The 15904-nt window shown below is 36.6% G+C and overlaps 1 protein-coding gene across 1 annotated transcript in view; it reads right to left on the reverse strand.

Annotated features, from left to right (window-relative positions):
• The window catches only part of Spef2 (sperm flagellar 2), a 165666-nt gene that overhangs the window by 43507 nt on the left and 106255 nt on the right, over positions 1–15904 (reverse strand). The window contains 3 exon segments of the mRNA XM_048802898.1: positions 2659–2839; positions 6551–6702; positions 12514–12651. Of these exon segments, the coding sequence (XP_048658855.1) occupies positions 2659–2839; positions 6551–6702; positions 12514–12651 (471 nt within the window).

The raw sequence follows: 15904 nt of genomic DNA on the forward strand, positions 1-15904 counted from the left end.
AAGTCTATTTCTCAGTGAATCTCACCATCATGTATGTTCACAAGACACTAACTAAAAAAACTATAAGCAAATAGCAGAAAACATCAGTAGAATAGAAAGAAGGGAGCAAGGGGAGGGAGGAGGGGAGGAAAAGGGGGAAGTACTGGGGACTGAATTAGAACAAATAATATTACATGCTTTTACAATTGTGTCAAAATGAATCCTAATGTTATATATAACTAAAAGAACCAATAAAAAGAAAAAAAACCCATTATTTTCTCTGTTTTGTAGATATATTTGGGATATAAATCTACCATATTGCTATGCCCTAGTGAAACCACCAAGAGGGTAGTAATAGAGTGTATTGCTTTCAAACCTGTAGAAGGGAGAAAAGCAAGCAAGAAGACATGGAAAGGTTAAAAACAAAAGCATAGGAAAGGATCAGATATGCAAACAACATCTCAAATTGCAATTTACAAAATGTATTACAGGTAAAGATGATGTTGTAGTAAGAAAACACAATCTACCAGAAAGATTCGGCAATTTAAAATTTGTATATATCTGGTTTCATCATTTCAAATATATATATAAGTCAAAAATTGACAAAACTACAGATAGAAAAGATTAAGTTCACTCTCATAATGAGTGTCTTTATCATAACTCTCTGCATAATTCAAAGGAGAAAACAAATTTTATGAGGATAAAGAAGTTTTAAATAATATATATACTATTTAATATGTATATACATTTTGAAGTAAAAATATATAATAAATTGTAAGTAATATCACTTATAAAAATTTTACATATTAGCAAGGAAATATACAGGTGTATTAAATGATAGTGTGTGTAAACATATATCTATGTATCTTCCTTTGAAAGCTGAAGTGCTATGCCCGCTGATGTAAAAGATGACACATACTATTATTAGATGTATACGGAACAGTTATGATTGCACATAGATACCATATAATATATACAAAAGCCATGCCCATAATGGCATCAAATTGGAAATTCAAAATGTATCAAATGCATCCTGGTTAAATAAACAGTGATGTATTAATAGAATGGAATACTATGCAGCAACAAAATGAACAATTATAGCTATACTGAACAAACATGGGATAAATCTCACCAATAATGTTTCACAAAAGAAAAGACAAAAGATATGAATCCATTTATTTAAAACTCAAGGTAGGCTAAGATATACTAAGTTGTTTAGAGATATAGACTTAGGTAATAAAACTCTTAATTAAATCAAGGAAATGATGTCTAAAAAGGCAAGATGGTGGCTCCTGTTGGTGGAGATAGAGGGGGGGTAAGGGTCAGGAAGCAGCTTGTAAATCACCTGGCAGGTACAGATCTTGTTCCGTCTCCCCCTGTGTATTGGTTCCGTGTCTCTTTACTCCAGGTAAGTCCCTGAGGCTAGCTACTATACTCCATGCATGTCCCTGTGTGTCAGAGTTCACACTGAAAAGTTTTTATAAAGAAGCAAGCCAATGAAAGGAGTTGGCAACCAGTTTTGAGAGAGAGATAAAGGAGTGAAGAGAAGAGGAGAAAGAAAAGCAGAAAGAAAGACCCCGAGGCTGCTGTGTGAGAAGGTCAGAAGAAGCCTGAGGGCAGGGGACAAGGAGGACCTCAGGACACATGCAATCAGACATTTAAATTGTTCGCTGTGAGATTGATGATGCACGCTCCCCTTCCACATCTTTCACAAAACATTTGGGAAAGCTGACACTGTTTTCTGTTTGAATGAGGCATTTCAGGGAAAGTTTAGGAAGGCTTGACACAGAAGGAAAATAGATGTCATGCGGGTGGACTCAGGACTGGGCAGATTAGGGAACAGGAGTCCTCAGAGTTGAACCCTGTGTGTGCCTTCTTCATGGTGGGATGCCTCTGCTTGGGGTAAACTTATCTCCGCTTTTTCTTTCCCTTCTGCTTTGGGTTGGAAGGATATGAACCTTGATGTCATATAGATTTAGGTTCAAATTTCATTTTGATACTTACCTGCTGGGAGATCTTGGGCAGGTTTCTCAACCTTTCTGAACCTTAGCCCTCCACTGTAAATAGGACAATAATACTTACCCCAGGTGGCTTAGGACAAGTGCCTTGCAGAGAGATTGAATACTGGAAGCCTATGGGATGGCTGTGTGTTTTACTTGGTTCCATCAAGTATTTTTGAGAATTTGATCTCATTTCTTACTGCTAAAATCAGTTTCACATAAAAATCAGACTTTCTGGCTTTTCTTGGAAAAATGGAAAATCTGGCCATGCTGAGGTCTCATTCTTAAATGGCAAAATGGGTCAGAGCAGGGTAGCACATGGCCCTGTAGACAAGGGTGTGATTCCTAGTGGCCCCAGTCCATTATCTTATACTTGACAGGCTGGCCTCATTAACATTCTCTGACTAGCCTTTCAGGCCCCTGAACTTGGAACCTCGGCCCACCACAGAAAATAATCTCACATTTTTCGCTTCTTTCATGGTCTCAAATATCTATTGACCGACTTGTTTCACTTCCTATTTCTTTCAGAAAATCAAAGAAACAAAACTCCTGCAAGGCATAAATTTATATGATGCTTGAGAACATCATGTAACATCCTTCGACTTGTAGCACATTCCCAATTGTGGCTTGTAGTGAATGGATATTTCTGGAAGGAAATGTTCTAGTGTGCACTGCTTACCATGTGAGATATTGCTACAGAAGCCTGCTGCCAGGTGTCCATCACCAATTTCTCATCCGTCTCCAAGTTTGACTCCACATTTTCGAGTGAGTCATCCATCTGCTCCTTCAGTATTGCTTTTATTTTTGGTTTGGGCACAACCGTTTCCGGGGAAATGGATATTCGAGGAATGAGAGGGATTCTTTGGAAAGCAAACACACAGGAAATGTAAAGATTTTGCATAAATAAAATCTGTACGCTCAACAACAACAAAAGAAATATGAAGACTTTGTTAGCAGAATTCTATTTTCATTCATGTTGTGTTGTAAATTTTGTTGTCTTGCTCTAATCTCCATTTTTTAAAGCTTACTGGAAAGAATTCTTTTAATGGGGAAAAGATGATAAATCACCATATTTAAATTTTCTGGTCTGGAAAGCCTTGTTCATAGGAGCATACTCAAAGTAAATGACAACATAAGCATCATTACCAGGTTCAGTTCTCAGTAATTATGAAAGAGAAGGATTAAAGCATAGTGATTCTGAAATTTGTCCAGGGCATACACTTCTCTTGAGGGATAAATCAGTCATGAAAAAGGTAAATCAAAGGGAACTGTGCACAGGTTCTTTAAGATGACTGGCTCATTTGGCATTATGATCATTTAAGTAGGAGGATGAGGAAGGTGAGGTCTGAGTGGTCTTTCACATGGGGGCAGCAAGGTTTAGGTGGTGGCAGGGGCAGGCTGAAGCTCCAGCAGCCCTCCCAGCTCTTGAGCATGGATGACGAGTTTTTCTCTCTGTTTTTTCAAGTGCTGTGGAAGCACAAAATTAAGTTCCCTTTCTCTTTACCACATTGCTGCCACAATGTGGAAATTTCAGAGGTGTCCCTGGGAATATGCTATCCCTGAAGTATCCCAGGATCTCAAAGGTTAATTGCAGCAGAGAGAGATCCACCAGGTAGAATGGTCTTTTTTCGATGTGATTGTGATCGTTCTTTGCTGAACAAAACGTGTAAAAGGCTGTGATCTTGGGAACAGAATGAGGACAGAATGGCTCCAAGAATGTCTCGGTTGAAACTTTGAGAATCAGGGTCAATACTAGTAACAGTATTTGATTTGTAGACAAGTTTCTGGAGAACAGAACAATGATTTAGAAAGATGCTGGTCAACTCTAGCAAACAATTAGCTTGATCTTATTTTGACACATCAGACAAAGATATTATACTTGGCATCATGATTCTGATAGTCTACCATGTTTATGGAGGCAATCCATTGACTATCTACTATTCATCTATCCACAAATGAAATTATATCTTAATAATGAAATAATGCTGAATCAGTCACATCAGTTCAACAGAGATTCATGTATCCAATAAGTTAAGGTAAAGTATGTGGTCATCTCTAGATATTTAGTGCAGTGCAGCATGTATTTCCTATGACCTTACTGTATGGGACAACAGAGGTGGTATATGGTTTAGAAAAAAATGGGGGTCTTGAATTCATTTACTGGAAAAATTCTGGTCTATGTAGCTCTGCCACTATCAGCAGATATGAACTTAGGCAAGTCACTTGACTTTCTGAAACTCGGTTCCTCTTGGCAAAACACAAACGTAATGCCATTGCTATTATTGCTTATCCCTATTAGTTAATCAATATCTGCTAGTATTTTTTAGAATAGTCTTACTGTACTATTATTATTATTATTATTATTATTATTATTATTATTATTATTATTATTATAGGGTTGTTGGGAGGAATAAAATAGAAAAGCCCCGTAAAAATGCTTAACACTGGTTGTGTCTCTACATATGTTACAGAGACTGTGGTTAATTGATAGTTGGTTCACATACTGATTGACTGATAGTTCTAGCAGATAGCCACAGCACCGATTTTAGGATCAGATTGGTGCAAAGTTGTTCTGCAGAAAATTAGAACTGGCTGTTCTTTTGGCAGTTTTATTCTGCTAGCCAATATTAACAGCTTCCCTATGACTTGCTATTTTATGCTAAGAACAGAATGCACTGCCACTTTACACTGTGAAAGTTGAACTCTTTTTATGGCTCTGATGGTTCACACTGCCTTTGAATTTTTTTTATTGTTTTTAATTTCAAACTTTTCTTTCAGCAGCTTGCCGAATGTTTCTCTTGTATCAAGAAGGGGGTACACAATTTCCCTCTTGTGTATTCTTGTATGCACATGGACGTGACAGAGATATGATGGCAATAGATGAAAGAAGCTTTGAGAGATCGGTGGATCTTCGGTCACTACGTAGTCCTACTTCAAATGTTTAGGCCACCTCAAATCCTTTTAGGAACAAGGTGTGGGGCAAAACAAACAAAGCAAGAGCATGTAATAATTAAAATGTTGCATATCAGCAAGAAGAGGTCACTGTATATTATGCAATGACAATAGTAATCACCACTTATTGAGAGTTATTGAAACTAAATCACAAGTCCTCTGAGTCCCAAATACGGTACCAAATGCTTTGTAGATTTTATTTTCTGTAATCTTTACAAAAGCCTTGTTTTACAGATTAGAAACCTGGTACTTAGAAAGAGTCCGAGTAATTTGATCAGACAAGTAAATAATCCATTTACATGTGGTTAGTAACTGACCCACCAAGGACTCAAACCAAATTTGTCCTACTTCAAAATATCTTCATTAACCTCCATTCTGTTTGTGCAATTCCTATTGCTTTCATTTACACAGCAAGCTTATGTTTAACAAGCATACAATATTTAAAATATAAAATCCATATCTCATCTCCTTGGAGATTTGAATAATAATAATATGAGTACAGTAAGACTATTCATAAAAAGACTAGCAGATATTGATTAGCTGATAGGGATAAGCAATAATAGCAATGGTATTATGTTTGTATTTTGCCAAGAGGAACTGAGTTTCAGAAAGTCAAGTGACTTGCCTAAGTTCATTCAGTGCCTGCATAGGATGTTTAAATCTCACTTCTTTTTTCCTCTCTTTATGTATACTTTTTTTTTTCTTCACCTTTTTCTCTTGGCCCTACTTACTGGTCATTTTAACCTTTTTTATTTTACTATTTTATCTTTTCCTTATATCTTATCAATTTATTTTTAGTTAACTCATTTACTTCTTAAGGACTTTGATTTCTAATTTTAACTATTTTAAATCTTACAAAAGTAAGTTTAAATGTTCTCTTAGTGTTTTGTGGTTGGAAGCCACCCCAGAGGAATTACCACTATTCCCACCCCCATTTCTTGATGGCATTTTTCTACTGGTTCATAGTTTGGGATCTTGCTCTTCCCCTGTCCCTACCTATTAGATGTATAAAAATAATTATTTATAAACTTCATATTTCACAGGATTTTTTTGACTGAAAATATAATTTTCTTCCATCCTCCACCAAGTTCCTTTTCTAATGGAGGAATCTAATGTTAGACTGTAAATAGGTTGTTCCATCTAATGAGGTTATAATCACATATGACTGAGTCTTTAATGCTTTTCAACTTCCCTCATGGGTGAAAGAAAACTCACAACCTATTTCATTTCCACTTACATAATTACACACACACACACACACACACACACACACACTGCTAGACTCCTTTCATGAAAGTAGTAGAGATTTATAATCTTTTACCAGAGACCCTTGGGGGCCAAAAGTGTTTCAGAATTCAGATGTTCCTAATACCCCCTGCAATGTCTGTGGAGACACTCCATAGTAACTACACTATAATTATGCAGTGAAAGAGGTAAATATTCACTATTAACAGGATAAATAATGCATGTTAATAGCCTGAAGTGAGAATTAGAGCATTTTGGATTTGAAGGATAAAGAGTGCAATATTTTTAGTTGTGGCAATTAATTACTAATGGTAACTCAATCACAAAGGTTTATGTTCAAAACAGTTACAGTATATCATGAAGATCTACCTTACCTAATTTGGTTTTCTGAAAGTTCTTTACTATCCAGTTGAACCAATGGGATTCGAGTAAATTTCTTATTGTCCTCTAACGGGATTTTGCAATCCATTGCCCTGTAATAATCCTGAAGGAGTCTCTTTGTATCTTGAAACCGGTTCACTTCCGCCTTTAATAGCAAATGTGAGTATCAATACCCAAGAAAGACAGATCTGTACATATTTCCTGTATAAGATCTTATAAGAACTATTTTAGAAACATTTAGGTTGAAATTAATTTATGGAAATTAAGGAAGAATATTGGAGAATATGTATATATCTAACATTTGCATAGTAATTAAGGTAACTAGTAACATGCTTTCTGTACTTACTGAGCATGATTTCATCCAACAAGGTGACATTTCTATGCCTCATGATATTGTGATAGAGGTTGCAATATGCTTGATGTTTGAAGTAGTGCATATTATTCATTATTTTGATATTAGGAATTCTCCGTGTCCTAACCAATCAACCAATAACTTCACAATCATTAAAATGTGTTCTTTATCATAGCCAACATGTTTGTTGATTTGAGATATACCAATATACATACAAAACCAAGAAACAAGACTAGAGTCTAATCCTTTAAGACAAAATAATTATTGTGGAAACACAATAAACAGTAACACAAAGTGATAATGAATAGCTATCTTTCCAGTTTCACTCCAACTTTCAAGATAATTCCTCCAGTGCTCACAGTTATACTCCTTAGCTGGGGTTGCCAGTAAGTAGCTCAAGGGAAATGGAGCTTCTGAGAGGAGTTGGTGGTGAGATGAGCATCAGTCATTCACGTGATGTGGTGACTCCCTATCAGCACAGGGCATTTCCCTTTGTGATATGTGCTGAAATGCATATGCAGGGAACCCCCTTCAGCACCAATATACAAGGGTAGACTTCAAGATTTTCAGCTCATTCTCCCGCTGGTATTAGACTGTGTGGTAAATCTGTGCTTCTCTTTTGTAGTGTTCACATGAACTTAGACTTTGCTTTAGTTGGTGGGGCTGTTCAAACTAGTATCTAGAGCCTAAATATTGAGCCTCTCATATAGATGTCCTCCATGACATCTAGTTATTTACAGAAAGCAACATTTTTAAAAAGAACAAAACTGACACAGTGTTCGAAATCTTTAGCTGAACCTAACTCAAGGACATTTATAATGAGATTCCCTTCATTTGTTAAATAATTATATTACCATTTATTTCATAAAACATCCAGAAAGAGAGAATTGCACTGCTATAATCATAGTTGAGAACAAAGAAATGTCTGTTTTTGTATTGTATACTACAACAAAAGACAATGAGTTTGATCAGTTTGTTTTTTGATAAGCTGAATTCCTCCTAAAAAACCATTCTTTGCTCTATTAAACTTTCCTAGCTAATTTACTGAATTGGGAAGAAATTTGTTTGGTTAATTTGAATCTATCTTATATCATTTTGAGTCACAGAACATGTTTTAAAATTATTTAAAATTAAAATTAACATATTATTTAAATTGTAGAACATGTTTTTAAATTGTCTCCTTATATTTAAGCAGGTTTTCAAGCTAGTATTTTGAAAAGATCAGGAAAAATGAAATATTTTTCTTTGCAAAGAAACCAACTTGAGTCTTAAAATATTCCTATATGGATTAATTTCATAGTTTGACAATATGTGTTTGCATCTGTCTTACTTAAGTTTGATAAAAATAAGTCTTATACATATACTCACAAGAACTTGCACAATACCACATTTACAATGAATAGGATGCAAATAGAAACCCAAGCTGTACAATTTAGATGTTGAAAAATAACTTTTACAAATGGAAGAGATATGTAGAGAGGTTATAAAATTATTAGTTAGTAAAAAACATTATATTATTTGGTAAATTAATTAATAAGGAAATTATTTCTTCCTTAGAGAGCTGAGCTCTTTAGTAATGATAAGGTCTAGTAAGCTTATACAGTCTAACTTATACAAGTGGTATCTGGGACTGTGCTGATAATCTGTGCCTTAGGCTTACTTTATTATGGTGATTAGTTTTAAATAAAAGCTTAATTTATTTGAAGAGACATAATTTGAAATCAGTATATAGGAAAACCTGAATAAGATGCCATAGTATGCTTAGGATTCCCATATAAGAAGAATTAATGAAGATTCTTCTCACTTTTATGAGTAAATAACGCTTCCATGTTTTTCCTTAATTTTTGCAGACTCTTAGAATTGAAGGGAATCTTTGAAATTATCTAGAATAGATTTTCTAAAATTTATTCTGAAAAAACATACCCTTACAGGCTGTTAAGGAGCACCTTGTTGGAGATGAAAGGAATACAAACTTTGCAAGGTCAAATAGTTTCAGAAATGCTGGGTTAACACATGAAAAGGATTTCTTTACTACAGAGCATCTTGATGTCTAAATATGTTAATATGCTTGTTAATCTCCCAGGGGGAGGGAGTGCTAGAGTTGTGAAGCACTTTATAAAGTCATCTGACCATGGAGTCCTCTTTTTGCAAAACATCTTGGAGGACTAGTAGTCCGTGGAGCCTACTTGGAAAGCACTTATCTAGCAGTTTGTTAACCAGTACCACAGGCTCTTGAGAACATTCTCAAGGGTTCTTTTCCTTGGTCCTCCACAAATGTGCAAGTTTTAGCTTTTGTGCTTTCTGAACGAAGGCTCTGAAGTCTGTTATTTAATGAACAGTTTTAATCATTAGGCTCTTTGTTCATATACTGAAATAAACTTGCTTTTTTCCTGCCTTGTCTGTTCTTGGCTTTTATGGGATCCTATCCATCAGTGCAGAATAAGGCTCTCTCTTTTCTATCTGGTGACTCTTTGGTTATCTGAACAATGTTGGTGACACAGCAGTGGCCAGACAGGAGCACTGGCTCTGCAGTTGCACCCAGTCCAAATCCCTGCTCTTCCACTTACCAACTGGGAACATTGGGTAAATTGTTTCTCTTGTGCCAGCCTCAGTTTCCTCATCTGTCAAATGAGGATGATTATAGAATTTACAGCATAGGGTTGTTGTGAAGGTTTAATGGGTTGTACTTGAAAGTTCTTAGAATAGTACCTGGCAGGTACACAGTAAGAACTTAATAAATGTTTAACATTTACTGCTTTTCTCCTTATCTTCTTTTCTTCTAGTTGGTATTGAATATTAGTTTGGTTTGTCAGGATGAGAGCCTTAAATTGAGATATTGCTGAAATATCAAACTCATTTCATTTCCTGAAGAGACGTGTACGGCTCACAATGATTTACAAAAATTTTCCATTTTCTGCCTTCATTATTGCATTGTAGCTGTTTATGCCATAAGCTTTAGACAGACCTGTTCTCAAGATTTGACCACTGCTTGCTCAAATTGAGGCTCTGGGGATGCTACTTGTTCAGGCTGGTCAAGCATCTCACTTTGATCTTTGTGCACAACTCATGCTCCTGGGATCTCACTGTCATCCTGATTATCACTCATCTCTGTCCTCAGGTTTAGGTGAACTCTTTTGCATTCCATCTTCACTTCCCAATCCAGAGTCCCCATATTCCTGCATAGGTCTTTCCTGTCCTGTTTTCTTGACTTCCTTAAGTCTCCTAACTGGATCTCAGTGCTAATATAGTAGTTTCCTCTTACCCAATGGGGGATACATTCCAAGGCCCTCAGTGGAAACCTGAAACCATGGATAGCACCAGACACTATATATACTATGTTTTTCCTTTGCATGCATGTGAATGATAAGGTTTAGTTAAATTATACATAGCGAGAGAACAATAACAACTAATAATGCAATAGAAAGGTTATAATAATATACAGTAATAAAACATGTGAGGGATTCCATAATCCCTCAAAATATTTATTACACTAAACTCACTTTTTTTTGGTGTGTGTGTGATGATGTGAGGTAGAACAATGCTTGTGTGACAATAGGAGGTGAGGTGCAGGTATTACAACATAACATTAGGCTATGACACAGGGTTACCTGAATACAAGAACTGAAAAAACAGAATAGTTGATCTGATAACCTGCATGGCTACCAGTGAATAATGGGTGAACAGCATATGTAGTTCAGATGTGCTAGACTAAGGGGATGACATATCCCAGGTAAAATGGAACAGAATGCGATGGTCTAGAGTGGGACAAACGGAGACTCTATCATGATACTCAGAATGGTAGACGATTTAAAATTTGTAAATTGTTTACTTCTAGCATTTTCCATTTAATACTTTTGGACCACCTAGCACAGTGGCACATGCCAGTAGTCCCAGCTACTTGGGAAGCTGAGGTTAGAGGACTGCTTGATCCAGGTGTTGGAGCCAACCTGAGCAACTAGTGAGACCCTGTCTCAAATGCAAAGGAAAACAAAGCAGTATCGAGTTTTTTAGACCACAGTTGATGGAAGCTAATTAAAACTGTGAAAGTGAAATCATAAAGGGGAGGGGAGACTATTGTAATCAACAAAGCTGCTCCTGTCCCTCAGGTTTCTGCTGGTTCTTCAGGCCTCCTGTGGTCCAGCCTGCCCCTGCAACATGGTTTGCAGGTTTGAAAGCGGGAACTCCTAGCATTCATTGGTCATTTGTCAAACAAGCATTCGTTGCACACCTACTATGCAACAAGCTTTAGAGATTGCCAGATAAATATCCTCATTTCTTGCAGCATTTCCTCTTGTGAGTTAATTAATTCAAGATTAGAAATGCACCCTTTTCCATCCTCCATCTTCAGTATTTTTCTTTTAGGAGAAATACTCATGTGGACATTAGCCTTAATAGTCCTTTCAGCCTGACTGAGGTTTAGACAGGCTTCTTCTTGACTCTAGGCTCCTGCCCTCCCTCTTTTTAGAGTACTTTAGAAAACTCATTCTTGTAGATCCTTTCTTTGACTCTTTGAGATACAAATCTTTTAAAAACCTCTTATCAGACTTAGAACCCAGAAATGTCCTTCTCAAGACCAAGAAGCGTCTCTTTGAAATGTGATTAGTCATCAGGGAAGATAGAGCCTCTGGGCTCCTGATGAGGGTAGGACACCAACCTCTACAGGTGCTTTGCTCCAAGCTGTAAAACTACTTCCCAGAATGAAGGTGGGAGAGAGGGTTTTTTTTCCCCTTTGGGTAATACAATTATCAAATACAGATGTCTCATAAGGCTCCGACCTCCACCCCATGCCAGCTCTCAAAAGCTCTCTAGTAGTTTACCTTGGAGGAGCTGGGTGCCAAAGACTCGTCTTTGCTCTTTCCCCTATTGCTGGCAGGAGTATAAGAATAAAATTGTAGCTGGGCATGGTAGCGCAAGCATGTTGTAGTCCCAGGGTCATGGGAGGCTGAGACAGGAGGATAGCAAGTTCAAAGCCAGCCTCAGCAAAAGCGAAGTGCTAAGCAACTCAGTGACACACTCTGTAAATAAGAAAAATTCAAAAAGTAGGCCTGGAGATGTGGCTCAGTGGTCAAGTGCCCCTGAGTTCAATCTCCAGTACCAAAAAAGAAAAAAAGAATAAAATTGGTGTCTGTGTTTTTATCTTGTCTCATAAAATTTTTATTTAATAGGCTGGTAATATAAGTTAAGCAGGTCTTTCTGATGAACGGTCTGTTTTTCCAATCCAGTACTAGAAAATCTTTTATTTTCAGAAATTCTAATGCCTGCTGCTTTGTCTGTGCATTGTGGCAGGATTGCCTTCCTAGCCACTCTGGGTGTCTGCTTTGAAAGACCAAGGTAAACAACTCAGTTGCTGTCCTCTACATATCTAGGCATCTGCAAGTAAAGCTGGTGAGAAGCTGGTGGGGATGCTTCCAGTCTGTGTGCTTGCTTGGCTGAGGCCAAATTAATTTAGATTGGCTAATTTTCTTGGCAAACTGGAATGCATACCAGGCAAAGTTCTAAGAGCAAAACGATATTTGAACGGACCCCTAATATTCACAAATGAGTTGGGCATGCGGGATGTGGCTGTGGGGGGAGGTCTGTGTCATTGTGACCAGCTGCTCTCACCTGCATCAGTGAAAAAAAGTGGTTCATCATTACTCCAAGACAGTCCTGCAACCAGTTCTCATTAATGATATCAAGTCGCTCCTGCTCTGCCTCCTCCTTCCTGGCATCACAAATGTCCCACAGGCGGTCTCGCAGATCCTGATCGGAAAAGACCAGAGCCAGATTATGCTTGAGAATTAAAGTTCTATTTGCCTCAGTGTTAACAACCTAGAATATCATGCTTCTCCTAAAAATGTCCCTAAAGAAAATTTAGACCTAGTGTACTCATGTATTATATTCATTCCTTGAACCAGTAATTACTTTGCTTCTATTTGTAAATCATATGCCATTTTTATTTTACATATTTTTAATTTTTTTTTTGTACTATGGATTGCACACAGGGGTGCTTTACCACCGACACATTCCCAACCTTTTTTTATTTTAAGATAGAACTGGCTATGTTTCTCACGCTGGGCTTGAGCTTGAGATCCTCCTGTCTAGGCCTCCTGAGTTGCTGGATTATAGGTGTGTGCTACCACCCTGCTCATGTGCCCCCATCTGTTACATATCCACTTCAGTCATGTTATCCATGGATGCTTCATGAATTTTAGTCCTTCCTCAAAAAAAAATTTGCTTGGTTTAAAATATTTTCATGTATTTTTTTTGAGCAATGTTGTACACAGCTTCATGTAAATAAGGGCATAGACTTGTTGATTGATATCACAGGTAGAATCTGTTAGTCACCAAAAGCTGTCATCTGAACTTAATGGGATGGTCCAAAAATAAGTTTGGTATTAAAGAACTAATAGTAAGATACTTTTAAGATACTAGTTCTGCCCCATACCAGATTTGATCATTAATAAAATTGATAAATATAGTAACACATAATATTTACATATATTTATAATGTGGGAATTTTAAAAGACCAAATTTAATTGTATATAAATTGTAAAATAACAATGGTCACAGGTACTGAGCTCTTCCTATGTGTGTCAGTGTGTTTCAGCACAAATCACTCTACATGTAACATCTCACAACAGCTTTAGATGGTACTATTTTTATATTCATTTTGCAGGTGAGGTGAGTCACAGAAAGGCTATGTTCCTTGGGTCTCACAATGAGTAAACGGCGGAGCCAGGAGATGAAACTTTGGCCTTGAGTACCATCACCACTGTACTATGCTTCAATTGCTTTATCCGTAAAAAGGGAGATAAGGACATTCTTTGGATATGTTATTTACAGTAAATTAGTTCATGTAAGTAAAGTGCTTAGCACAGTGTTCACCATAATTCCTCAATTAATGAAGGTTACTATTACAATCTTATTCATAGCAATAAAATGTTTGTTTAATAAAATATCCCAATAGTTAAATATATACAGTCCTCAAATTTGACAGTTTTTTCAATAATATGATTCACTAAACATTTATTGTGTGTCGGGGACTGTGTTAAATGCTCTCACAGGGAGGTAAGTCACTTGCCTATGATTTTGTCTTGGTGGAGTCAGGATTTGAACCCCAGCCATTTAACTCTACTGTCTACAGTGAATTTTGCTGGTGTGAGGCTCTGTTTATTAAACACTTTGTACTTGAACTCTTAACATTTTGGTGCATTTCTGTGCGTAGGCGGTACATAAAATGAAAACATCACAAGTTATTTTGTCAGGATAATATTACCATTTTTTAGAGCTGATCCCGATATCTAGATGCTGTTTCCACAAACGCTCTGTGGGACATTCAATAAATATTGACTTCTGGTTATCAAATATTTATACATTTTTTAAAAGATAAGAGAGTATTCATCAAAGGATAAGATATAAAAGCAGGATTCTGAAAACCATGTTCTGAGTTCTTTTTCTGCTGCTGACTCACTGTGGGACCTGTGCAAGTTATATCACCTCTGTGGCTCAGTTTTCCTGGGAGAAGAACGTGGGTGGTGCAATGGCAGAACTACTCTGCTCACCATGTTCATAAGGTTGAGATGAAATAATGCAAGAACAAGGCATATCACCAAGGATCAAAGGATTTAAACACCCAATGTTTATTATGGCCTTAGCTAAAGGCATTGCTGGCTTTCACAATTTATTTCAAAGAAATTGAGGAATTACTAAATATTCCTGAATAATCTAAGATAGGCAGGATTTAAGAAATATTCATGACTTCGTTGAGAAGGTTAGGAAGACAAGATCAGTGAAAATGTCCACTTTTACAAATGTTGTAAATATTTTCTCTTGGGTCAAAAACTTGAACCCAATTTATATGGCATTTACTTGAGATTCACATAAAACAAAATGACACAGAAAGTTCAAACTGGAAAATTTATATGAGGCAAATGCAAATAAAAAATAAAGTAAGGCACATAGGACTGGTATTTGAATAAAAGTTAAATTCAAGACAAAAAATTTACTTTGGCAAAAATGGTTATTATGCTATAAATAGTTCCAGGAGATCCTGAAGATTCGCTTTAGCATACTTCTTCCAGTGTCCAATAATGCTGCTTGGAGAAGTAGCTTAAAGGGGAGCCAGGCTGCTGGGCCACAGACCCCAGAGCTGCCAGTTACTATGCTGACCTCTGCCACAGCTCTTCACCTGTCAACTGTGATCATTCCTAGTTCCTGTCTCAGATTTGTTGTCTTGGGAATGAAATAAGATGTGCCAGCCTGTGCTCAGTGTTTAGCTATTACTACTGCTGCATCACTATCAAAACTATGACGAAGAAAATGGATAAGGATGCAACAGCCACAGGAGTTTTTAGCTTTCATTAGATTTTGCAAGATCATTGAGGTATGGAAATGTAAAAGAACAACAGTTGAGAGGCTGGGGTTGTGACTCAGTGGTAGAGCACTTCTAGCACATGTGAGTCACTGGGTTCGATCCTCAGTACCATATAAAAATAAATAAAATAAAGGTATTGTGTCCATCTACAACTTAAAAAAAATAAAAAGAAGAGCAGTTGTTTTGATCAGAATTACCTGTAACACTTTAAAAAAAATGAAAAACATAAAATCCATTCTAAACCTAATTCTAAATTTAGCATACGAAGCACAGCCATGTTTTCGTTCTTTCTTTTAAAACTTCTTAAGTTGCCCTACTATATGTTCTCCTGCTGAGGGCCCACTGCTAAATAATTATAATAGCTTTAATAAGACTGATTTGTCCCAAACTTATTGAACTTTACAAGTACAAAGTATATAATGTATGTTATCTCCTAGTATCCATAAATAATATCATGATTTCTATTGAATGGAAAATGTGTTTGTATTTTTTTCTTTGATGATTTCTTTTCGGAAACTTCTCTGCCTGGCTGATATTGTAAGTTTGATGTTCTTTATTTGTCAAGTTGTGCTTTTATCCTCATCAACTCTATTCTCCTTTTCTCAGGTTTATCTTCTAGCTTCCTTTTGAAGTTACATT

Source organism: Marmota marmota, unplaced genomic scaffold (genome assembly GCF_001458135.2).
Source record: "Marmota marmota marmota unplaced genomic scaffold, marMar, whole genome shotgun sequence".
NCBI lineage: Eukaryota > Metazoa > Chordata > Mammalia > Rodentia > Sciuridae > Marmota > Marmota marmota.